This window comes from Phoxinus phoxinus (genome assembly GCF_949152265.1).
Source record: "Phoxinus phoxinus genome assembly, chromosome: 6".
Taxonomy (NCBI): Eukaryota; Metazoa; Chordata; class Actinopteri; order Cypriniformes; family Leuciscidae; genus Phoxinus; species Phoxinus phoxinus.
Window position 1 is genome coordinate 2301024 of NC_136881.1, and position 12500 is coordinate 2313523.

Genomic DNA, 12500 nt, shown 5'->3' on the forward strand with positions numbered 1-12500 from the left:
CTTGCCCTACGAGGCCACTCCCAAGCCACGCCTACCGGTTACAGAGGCCAGTATCGGAAGAAATGACACAACTAGGCTACTAGTCGACTCAAAACTGAAAAGACGCCCCCTATGGGCGGGTTGAAAACATGCGGCACTCGCTCCTACTACTGGCTGTAGTCTCTGGCTAATAAAGTTATGACGCTAAATGACGATTTTTGCGTCATCTGAGTTTTTTCTCCAGACACGCAATACAAAAATCTCTCGTCTCAGGGGGAAATACGAAACTACATTCGAAAATACTACCGGGTTTCTACTGATACAAAGCTTAATGCTAATCGCTGAAGTATCCCTTTAAAAAAGTTACAGAATTTTACGTTTCACGTAAAAAAACACGTTTTACTCTAAAACTGAGAAATCAAACCCATAAAACTAAACAAGTTGTGGTCCAAATTTGAGCCTGATATCTCAAAAAATGAGCTTTCAGTGAGATTTAGTTTAGCCGCAGTACCAAACGCTTCCACTAGAGGAAATTCGTCTCCCATTAATTTCCAATGCGCTCATGTTTGACCGCGAGCAGCACAATGTGACTATTTTTTTTTTCAGGATAATTTAACTTTTTCTAATTATTTCGTTGTGTGTTCATATAGCAAGTTGCCAAAACCTTTACCAAGTTTCATACTATTCCGATGAAGTAAAAAAAGTAACAATTTTCAGTCAAAAATAACCGAAGACCACCAGAGGCTTAAATAATTTTGGTGATTTAGAAAATCATTTTGGTTTTGCCTGCTTATTTTAATCGACTTGAATAAAATCAAACAGAATTTGGTTGAGGGATTTTCACACAAGCCTGTTTCCTGTCAAACTCGTCTCACTTCCTCTTTTCTGCGTTCTACTTCCTCCTCGTTATATACGCAAGGTGCTCATCTTTCTGACGTTCTCACACACACACACACACACACACACACACACACACACACACACACACACACACACACACACACACACACACACACACACACACCTTTCTCCATCTGCACCCATGAAGGGGAAGAGAAACTAAGAGGATCTCAGATTGGGAAATGTTTTAAACAGCGCATGAAAAGCAGAAGTGCCAAACTTAGAGCTGTCGTCAGATCATTTCTCAGAAGATGACTTCAAATTAATACTTCTGTTCAGAACGGATGCATTAAATTGATCAAAAGTGAAAGTAAAAAGATTTATAATGACAAAAAAAGTGTATTTTCAATTAAATGCTGTTTTTTTAACTGTATCAGAATGACTGTTTTCAACATTGATAATAATCATAAATCTTTCTTGAGCATCAAATCAGCATATTATAATGTTTTCTGAAGGATCATGTGACACTGAAGACTGGAGTAATGATGCTGAACATTCAGCTTTGATCACAGGAAAGGATTATGAAAACCTTTTCACAATATTCTAATTTAATCTGTAAGCCATAATCATCAAAATTACAACAAATAAAGGCTTGAAATATCTCACTTTGCATGTAATGAGTCTATATAATATATTAGTTTCACCTTTTAAGTTGAATTACTGAAATAAATGAACTTTTGCACCATATTCAAATTTTTTTTGAGTTTCACGTGTATGTGTGTGTGTATGTGTGTATATATATATACAGTAGCATAGAATTTTCGATCACTTAAATTATAATTTTCTTTTTTCTAAAGAAGTCTCTTCTGCTCACCAAGGCTACATTAATTTAATTCAAATTTAAATATTTTTCCAAATTAAAATAGTGGTTTTCTATGTAACTATATAATAAAATGTCATTTATATCCTGAGATGAAAGCTGAATTTTCTTTGTCTTTGGGGTCACATGATCAAAACATTCTTATCTTGTTTTTTTCTTTTCTTCAGTTTCGCCTGATATATTCACATAGAAAACAGCTGTGTTAAATTGTAATAATATTTCATAATATATAATATTTGTAATAATATTTCACTCTTTTTTACTGTACTTTTGATCAACTCAATGCAGTCTTGATGAGAACAAGAGACTTCTTTCATAAACAATCAAAAATCTTTCCCCATTTTCTGTGGAAATCTGTTGCTCTTCATCTGGCCGTTTCAATGCAAAAACACATCGCGTAATCAACTTACCGGAAATATTTAATAAACGAATATATGCTTCACCGCACTCCAATAGCATAGATCTGCAGGAGTAGTGCAGTCATGTTCAGTGTGTGTGAAATGTCCCCGCGCTGCTTTAACCGAAGCTAACGTGTAATTTGAACATTCCTCTGTACAGTAAAGGTTAATATTTACATCTGGCTTCTCTGTGGACGAGACAAAAGAAACGATGAAAGAGCAAAGCAACATTTGTGGCCCCCACAAGGCTTTTGCTGACTGTTATTGGGGCTTAAACGTTGCTTCCACTGTGTGTGTGTGTGTGTGTGTGTGTGTGTGTGTGTGTGTGGGTGTGTGTGGCACGCTCTGGCATGCTTGTCTAAGCTCCAATCAAAGGAGGCCTTGTTCACTGTATTTGTTATGTCTGAACGTCCGATGATGTGTGATGTGTCCCAACTTCCCCCCGTCACCTGCCAGGAACAAGCAGAACCAATAACAACGTGCCGCACACACACACACACACACACACACACACACACACACACACACACACACACACACACACACACACACACACACACACACACGCGCGCACACACACACACACACACACACACACACACACTTTTCCTTTCAATATGTGAATATATATATATATATATATATAAACTAATATATTATATAGGCTCATTACATGCAAAGTGAAATATTTCAAGCCTTTATTTGTTATAATTTTGATGATTATGGCTTACAGATTATGAAAACTTTTCACAATATTCTAATTTTTCATAATCTGTAAGCCATAATCATCCAAATTATAACAAATAAAGGCTTGAAATATCTCACTTTGCATGTAATGAGTCTATATAATATATTAGTTTCATCTTTTAAGTTGAATTACTGAAATAAATGAACTTTTGCACCATATTAAACAATTTCCAGTTTTACCTGATATACAGAATACATCATTATTTGTTAAACTGGTCATGTGACCATTAACTGACATCATAAAACTGTGAACATGCAAATATGTTCTCAGGGGGACTTTTGTAAATATTGTAGATCAAATGGGTTCAGCTTCTTTTTTTTATTGATTTGTGCCGTCTAACCAGAAACCTGAACAAGTTTGGGAATCCCTGGAATAGAGTGTGACTGTGACATCACTAACGACTCTAATGGAAAATAGAATATGGAATATAATAGGACAGAACAGAATGGAATTGACTAGATCTAACGAACAGTATAATGCAAAAATAATGCATTTCAATATTGCGTAACTCCCTTAAAAAGTAACTTATTGTGTTACTTAGTTACTTTTTTTTTTTGTAATGCGTTATGTTACTCTTTTTCACCTGGGCTGTTTTTATTTATGTTTTATAACTATTTATTTTTATTTTTGGGCAATTGTAAAGACCCTTTCACACCAAAAGTGAAATAATAATCCTCAGGCTGAAGGAAATGCAGATTCATGCGTGTACAGTAGAGGGCGCCGCTCAAACAAACTTTCAGCTGTTCTGGATAACAATAAACAATAAAAATAAAAAATCTATAGTCATTTTTGTTTATGGTTTATCTGAACCATCGAAGGTCAGAAGCAAGTACATTGGTCAATGAAGTGAGATTAAATGAATAAATTTTTTTATGTATTTAACATATTTAGTTATTGGATTTTTGCATAGTACCGGTATTCTGATTCTGCATTTCATTGATTTTATTAATTTTGAGGAATATTGAATCTTTTTTTGTGAAAGTGAGATGAGTAAATGCACTTTTACTTGTCTAGAACTACAATAACCAGCATGTACACACACACAATCACACACACACACACACACGCAGCGCGCGCACACAGCGTACACACACTCTCTCTCTCACGCACACACACACGCACACACACACACACACACACACACACACACACACACACACACACACACACACACACGAGGACAGGAGAGCTGTCAGTCAATAAATGGGAAAACAAAGTAACTTGCGTTTGTTACTTATTTGAAAAGTAACTCAGATATATTGTTGTAAATTTTAAAAGTAATAAAGAAAGTATTGCATTTCTTTACTAGTTACTTGAAAAAGTAATCTGATTACATAACTCAAGTAGAAATATTAAGAATGCCACGTTGCAGATTAAACCGGTTTAAGAACTCGTTTATTCCTTCGGACATTAAGCTATTAAATAACACTAAGTAATTATTATTATTTGTTGTTCTCTCTTTCTAATGTATGTGTTATGGTGTTTTTGTATTGTGTTATGGTGTAATTTTACTATTTGTTTTCTGTGATGCAGTGGCTGTAGTTTTGAGCCCTCTGGGACAATACAGTAAAGCTTAAAGCTACTCGTGATGAGTTACCCCAACAGGTACAGGTACAGGTGTAACTCACCGGGGATCTGGCTGTGGGCGGGGCTGCTGAAAGGGGGCGTGGTCAGGGCGGGGCGGGGGGCGGGGCCATGGTGTGGACTGCAGCGCATGGCACTGCGTCTCAACTGCTCAGAGAAAGCTAACGCGCCGGGCTTTACCGCTTCATCCGGCTTCTGTCGGTGGCCTGGACACACACACACACACACACACACACACACACACACACACACGCACACAACGGAGATGAGAGAGAACGATTTAGTTACTGACTGTCCATTAACAGAATCAAAGCCACTTAAGCACACAAACACAACAACTATTAGACATGTACACTATGATCTAGAGTCTAGATTAATGCTTACAAATTGCAGTTAGTAACGTAATTATTGAGTTACAAATATTAGGTAATGTATTCGGACTACTTTTTGATTACTTTGGACTAGGGCTGTTAAACGATTAATCGCGATTAATCGCATCCAAAATAAAAGTTTGTGTTTACATAATAAAAGTGTGTGTACTGTGTATAATTTTTTTATATATTTAAATACACACACATGCTTGTATATATTTAAGAAATATTTGCATGTATATACTGTATATATAAAAAAATATTTTATATATAAATAACACATTTTTCTTAAATATATACATGAATGTGTGTGTATTTATATATATATATATACACACAGTACACACACATTTATTATGTAAACACAAACGTTTATTTTGGATTCGATTAATCGTTTACAGCCCTACTTTGGACCCAACTTATTTGACACACAGATTTAAAGAATTGTTGTGCACCATATTTATATAAAAAATTAAAAAAGGAAAAAAAAAAAGTTTTATTATCAACATATACAGAAGGGCATTAAACATTATGTTACACCAGATTGGTGTTTGTGAAATCATAAAAAATGACCAGCAAAAACAGAAACAGTAAAAGCTGAACATTAACAACACACTGATTATGTGAACCTGCATGTCATTGTGAAAAAAATATTAACTTAAAATAAATATAGACATGTATGGAATTCCACAAAATGTGCTTTTCTTAATGTAGGCTATATAAGCGATATGATTTTTCATTATATTATAAATTATAAATTATATTATAAATTATAAAAAATGTACTGTGAATAACGTGTAATAACGTAATCCATAAAAAAAAGCAACTGACTTTTAAGACTTAATATACTTAATTAGTACAGCACTGCAGACCACACACACACACACACACGCAGCGCACACACGCACCCACACACACACACACACACACACACACACACACACACACACACACACACACACACACACACACACACACACACGTCTGTACATCTGAGGAGACCAGCATGTCACTGCTCCAGTAGGAGGGGCTGTTCTGTCTGGCGTGTGTGTGTGTGTGTGTGTGTGTGTGTGTGTGTGTGTGTGTGTGGCTCTGACCTCACACACAGAGACTGGGATTAATGATCACAGGTGACGAGAGAGAAAGGCACACGGAAAGCACCAGAAGGACAGCTGTGTGAACGCCTCATCCGCACGCGAGCGAGGAAGTCCCGCTGAAACCCGAGAGCTCTGAAGCCCCGGCCAGCGCATCCCGCCAGACTGACCCGGAGTATATGCGGAGCGGCGCCGTCCCAAGGATTCCCGACCGGAATAACGGACCAACGGGGAATAGAGCCGCCAGCACGAGCGTGATACACACTCATATACACACAGACGCGCTATTAAACACACTTTACACTAGCGTGAGCGACACAAACTACATTAAACCACCATAATAATGTAACATTTGAATAATAATAATAATAATAAATATTATTAAATTATTATAGTCACTAAATTATAAATAATAATATAAATAACAACAATTACATAGTAAATATTATTGTATTAATTCATTATTATAATTAGTAAAGTATTATTATTAGTAATATTAATAACAATAATGGAAAAACAATAATAATACTTTAGTAATTATAATAATGAATTAATACAATAATATTTACTATGTAATTGTTGTTATTTATATTATTATTTATAATTTAGTGACTATAATAATTTAATAATATTTATTATTATTATTATTATTATCTTTTTCATTATTATTAATAATACTAGTAATACTTTAGTAATTAGTTAATACATATAATAATAATAAACATAATAATATATGAATACACAATAAATATAAGTAAAATTAATTATAATATAAATATTTTTCTATATTATTAATAATATGAATAATAATTAATAAAATAATAATAATTAATCATAATAATAATATTAATAACAATAATGAAAAAACATTTATACTTAAGTAATTATAATTATTTTGACTGATAATATATATGATGTATTAAGATGTTATTATGTTTTTTTCATTATTATTAATAATACTAATAATAATTTAGTAATTATAATAATTAATACAATAATTATTATTCATTGTAATAATAATGAAAAACATAACATCTTAATACCGGTACATAAAAAAAGTTATTAGTAAAAATATAATTACTAAATAATTTTTTTTTCATTATTATTAATACCAGTAATAAGTATTTACCTCTGATACCATGTTGTACTGGTGTGTACGGGACATAAATATGAACTGTGAAGCACATACTGTAACTATCAGACTTCAGTCTCACCAGTTGCTCGTTTAACTGAGTGAAATCACAGCAAAGACTAAATGAAACCTCATCCTGCAAGCAACACACACACACACACACACACACACACACACACACACACACGCTCACGCCGACAGACAAACCACATCAAACACGTCCAGCTGAAGCTGCCGAAACCAGTGATGACATGAGGATAAGAACACACGTCGCTAGTGCAAATACTAGCATACATCTCTGAATGCGAGTATGGCCGCAACAAGTTTAAAGGGGTGTTTGATTATGATTCCACTTTTCTAACTGTAGTTAGTGTGTAATGTTGTGTTTTCTAACTTTAGTTAGTGTGTAATGTTGTGTTTTCTAACTGTAGTTAGTGTGTAATGTTGTGTTTTCTAACTGTAGTTAGTGTGTAATGTTGTGTTTTCTAACTGTAGTTAGTGTGTAATGTTGTGTTTTCTAACTGTAGTTAGTGTGTAATGTTGTGTTTTCTAACTGTAGTTAGTGTGTAATGTTGTGTTTTCTAACTGTAGTTAGTGTGTAATGTTGTGTTTTCTAACTGTAGTTAGTGTGTAATGTTGTGTTTTCTAACTGTAGTTAGTGTGTAATGTTGTGTTTTCTAACTGTAGTTAGTGTGTAATGTTGTGTTTTCTAACTGTAGTTAGTGTGTAATGTTGTGTTGTCTAACTGTAGTTAGTGTGTAATGTTGTGTTTTCTAACTGTAGTTAGTGTGTAATGTTGTGTTTTCTAACTGTAGTTAGTGTGTAATGTTGTGTTTTCTAACTGTAGTTAGTGTGTAATGTTGTGTTTTCTAACTGTAGTTAGTGTGTAATGTTGTGTTTTCTAACTGTAGTTAGTGTGTAATGTTGTGTTTTCTAACTGTAGTTAGTGTGTAATGTTGTGTTTTCTAACTGTAGTTAGTGTGTAATGTTGTGTTGTCTAACTGTAGTTAGTGTGTAATGTTGTGTTTTCTAACTGTAGTTAGTGTGTAATGTTGTGTTTTCTAACTGTAGTTAGTGTGTAATGTTGTGTTTTCTAACTGTAGTTAGTGTGTAATGTTGTGTTGTCTAACTGTAGTTAGTGTGTAATGTTGTGTTGTCTAACTGTAGTTAGTGTGTAATGTTGTGTTGTCTAACTGTAGTTAGTGTGTAATGTTGTGTTTTCTAACTGTAGTTAGTGTGTAATGTTGTGTTTTCTAACTGTAGTTAGTGTGTAATGTTGTGTTCCCTTTCGAGGGAACTCGAACTGCGTCGGTTACGACACTAGGGGAACGCCCTTCAGCGTAGCGCGTCTGAATTTATGAATGAAACCGAATCCAATCCTATTGGCGTTGCGTGATGACGTAGAGTGTGACGGCATAAGCGGATGTACACAAAAGCACGCCGGCACACAGGAATGTCAGCTTTTTACTATTCAGCAAGCGCTCTGTGTGTGTGTTGAACTAGCGAATCATTTGAAAAGAAAGTATATATCCTATATTTCGTCTCATCATGGCAAGTGAACAGTTTTCTAAATGTGTGTTCCCATGCCCACGCTTTCTCACGGCTGGGGATACACACGAATTGTGTGTGTCTTGTCTGGGAAGGCAGCACGCTCAAGCAGCTCTCGAGGGGGCTGCTTGCGCTCACTGTGAGTTGATGTCAGTGAGAGTGCTGCGTTCTCGGTTGGCTTTGTTTTCCGAGGATGGCCAAATGCGTTCTCCCCGCGGTACGGGTCCCGCATCTGCCGAGGCAATGCGGCGCCTCGCATCGTGGGGATCGCAGAGAGATCTTTTAGACGACAGTGGGACTGCCGAGGCACTTTCCCACTCTTCGTCTGAGAGTTCAGGTTCCCCTATTCCCCGCTCGGGAGCCCGCCTCGCGGCTTCTCCCGCTCGGGATGATGCAGTTTTACACCTCTCTGATTCCGAGGAATTAGATGTGATTAATGTTGAGGAGGGGGATCTAAGTGAAAGACACAGTACTGTTCAGCCTGCACCCAGCTATGGTGAGTTAGTGGAGGTTTTAACACGGGCTGTGGCCAAGCTTGATATTTCTTGGCCACAGGAAAGGCAGGAAGCGCGTCCTAAAAGCAAGCTCGATGAGCGCTTCCTGCAGCCCCGCACGCAACCTTCACGCCGGTCTCTCCCTTTCTTCCCGGATTTACACAATGAGTTGTGTAAATCTTGGAACAGGCCATTTTCTGCGCGCCTGTCTAACCCCCCGATTTTAAACTACAGTAATGTCGTGGGGGCTAGGGATAAGGGATACGGGATGATGCCTCGGGTTGAGGAAGCACTAGCTAGCTACCTTTCACCCGACCTTGCGTCATCCCTGAAGACACCGGCGCTGCCTTCTAAGCCTTGCCGCACCACATCAGCTTTGGTGGGCAGAGCGTATATGGCGGCAGGTCGGGCTGGTGCGAGCCTGCACACGATGGCTATTTTGCAGGCGTACCAAGCCGACCTGTTGAGGGACATGGACCAAGGCGAAGGTCCCTCGGTTGAGGATATTGCGGAGCTTCGCAGGGCCACAGATTTGTCCCTCCGGGTTACCAAGGAGACGGCCCGTGCCATCGGTCGCTCCATGTCAGCTCTGGTAACCACGGAGAGACATCTGTGGCTCAACCTGTCTGGCATTAAGGAGAAGGACAGGACCTTCCTCCTTGATGCGCCTGTTTCAACCTCGGGTCTGTTTGGAGAAGCCGTTAACGCCGTGGTTGACAGGTTTCAGGATGTTAAAAAGCAGGGCGAAGCTTTTAAACAATATCTCCCTCGCCGTTCAAGGTCCAGGAGGGCGGCTGCTAGAGAACAGCCACAGCCGTCTACCAGTTCCTCTCATCGCCAGGCACAGAAAGCGAGTGTCGCCTCTAGAGCTCCCCCTAAAAAAGCTTGGGACTCTAGACGTCGCTCGTACCCGCAGCCACCTGAGAGGGCGGATCTGAGGACCGTCCTTCAGTCCAGGAAGGCTAAGGGAAAGAGGTCCTAGCTCTTACGAGACCTCAAAGGGCCGCCCCCCCCGAGAGAGAGCGATTGTGGTCCCCTCTCTCGCTGGGCCCTCGGGAAGCTGGCGTCAGTATCCCGCCGTCTCTGACGCTTCGGGACACGCTAGCTCCCAGCGAGCACACACTGGTCTGTCTGCCCCGAGGGCTTGCAGTCAGTCAGTGTTCAGGTTCGCACACTGTGGGTCATTGTCGGTTCTCCCCTGCCGGTTCTCCGCTTCAGGGGGCCGTCAAAGACCTGCACAAAACACTGGACACCAGCCCCGAGGGGCTGGTTCCCTTGGTGAATTTTGCAGAGGCATGGCAAAACCTCGCGAACATTTCTCCTTGGGTCCTGCGCACTGTAAGAACTGGGTACAGACTGCAGTTCCGGGTCCGCCCACCAAAATTCAACGGGGTGGTCTGGACTTCAGTGCACCCAGAGCAGGGTCTAGTGTTGGAACAGGAAGTTCACTCGCTGCTGGAAAAAGGGGCCATAGAGTGTGTTCCCCCACCAGACAGGGAGTCCGGGTTCTACAGCCGGTACTTCATAGTTCCAAAGAAGGATGGAGGGTTGCGTCCAATTTTAGATCTGAGGCATCTGAATCGGTCTCTGAGGAGATTCAGGTTCAAGATGCTCACTATTCCCATCATCGTGAGTCAAATTCAATCCGAGGATTGGTTTGTCACGATAGATCTAAAGGACGCCTACTTCCACATCTCCATCCTTCCATCTCACAGGAAGTTCCTGAGGTTTGCTTTCGGGGGCGAAGCTTACCAATATCGGGTTCTTCCGTTCGGCCTAGCACTCTCCCCTCGCACTTTTACCAAGTGTATGGATGCAGCTCTAGCACCCCTGAGGCTCGAGGGCATCAGGGTGCTAAATTACATCGACGACTGGTTGATATTGGCCCAGTCGCGAGAGCTGGCGATTCGGCATCGAGATGTCGTCCTCGCCCGCATCCAGAGCCTGGGGTTAAGACTCAACACGAAAAAGAGCGTGTTGACACCAGCCCAGAGAACAACGTTCCTGGGAGTGGTGTGGGACTCGGTCACGATGCAGGCTCAGTTGTCTCCTGCTCGGATCGAGTCCATCCTGACCACAGTGTCCAGGATAAAGCTAGGCCAGGCCGTCACTGTCAAACACTTTCAGAGAGTGTTGGGTCTCATGGCAGCAGCGTCCAGCGTGATACCTTCTGGCCTGCTACACATGAGAGCCTTACAGTGGTGGTTGAGAACCAAGGGGTTTTCCCCGAGGGGAAACCCATTCCGCTTGATAAGGGTTACGCACAGATGCCTTCGTTCCCTGTCAATTTGGAAGAAGCCTTGGTTCCTGTCCCAGGGTCCCAAATTGGGAGCGTTATGTCGCCGAGTATCTATTTCGACAGACGCCTCCCTCACGGGCTGGGGCGCGGTCATGGACGGCCGTTTTACGAGAGGCCTCTGGCAGGACCATCATTCCTCTTGGCACATAAATTGCCTAGAAATGTTGGCGGTGTTCCGGGCTCTGAGGAGCTTCCTGCCAGACCTCCATGGTCGCCATGTCCTTGTGAGAACCGACAACACGTCGGTTGTGTCTTATTTGAACCACCAGGGGGGTCTGAGGTCGCGCCCTCTGTGCAGACTGGCGCATCAGATCCTCCTGTGGTCCCAGCGGAGACTATCGTCTCTCAGGGCGATGTATGTCCCGGGGGACCAGAATCAGGGAGCAGACGTACTGTCGAGGCAGGGGCTGAGGCCCGGGGAATGGAGACTCCACCCCGAGACGGTGGAGTTGATATGCGAGAGGTTCGGCCCGGTGGAAGTGGACTTGTTTGCGTCTCGAGAGACGACACACTGTCCACTGTGGTTCTCCCTCACGCACCCAGCCCCACTGGGGTTGGATGCCATAGTACAGACGTGGCCGAGGCTACGTCTGTATGCTTTTCCCCCGATCGCTCTGCTCCCAGCAGTTCTGGAAAGGGTCCGTCGAGACGGAGTCAGTCTACTCTTAGTAGCCCCGTTTTGGCCGGCCCGAGTATGGTTCTCGGACATCATTTCACTCCTGGCAGGCCCGCCATGGCAGATCCCTCTGAGGAGGGACTTGCTGTCCCAGGCAGAGGGCTTAGTTCTCCACCCTCGACCCGAGCTGTGGAAACTGTGGGTCTGGCCCCTGAGGGGGCACAGTACCTAGAAGCCGGCCTGTCAGCTGGAGTGGTCGAAACCATATTAACTTCCAGAGCTCCCTCCACGAGGAAGTTATACGGCCTTAAGTGGAATGTATTTTCCATTTGGTGCAGAGAGCGTGATTTGGACCCAGTTAACTGCCCAGTGGCTTCAGTACTGGAGTTTCTCCAAGACCGCTTTTCTGCCGGGCTTACCCCGTCCACACTCAAGGTTTATGTGGCTGCCATTGCGGCTTTCCACGCTCCTCTGAGTGATGGTCCTCTGGGGAGGCATCACCTGGTCGTACGCTTCC

The 12500-nt window shown here is 41.3% G+C and overlaps 1 protein-coding gene across 1 annotated transcript in view; it reads right to left on the minus strand.

Annotated features, from left to right (window-relative positions):
- runx1 (RUNX family transcription factor 1) overlaps positions 1–12500 on the minus strand; it is a 142547-nt gene that overhangs the window by 7003 nt on the left and 123044 nt on the right. Inside the window, 1 exon segment of the mRNA XM_079615420.1 lies at positions 4474–4635. Within this exon segment, the coding sequence (XP_079471546.1) occupies positions 4474–4635 (162 nt within the window).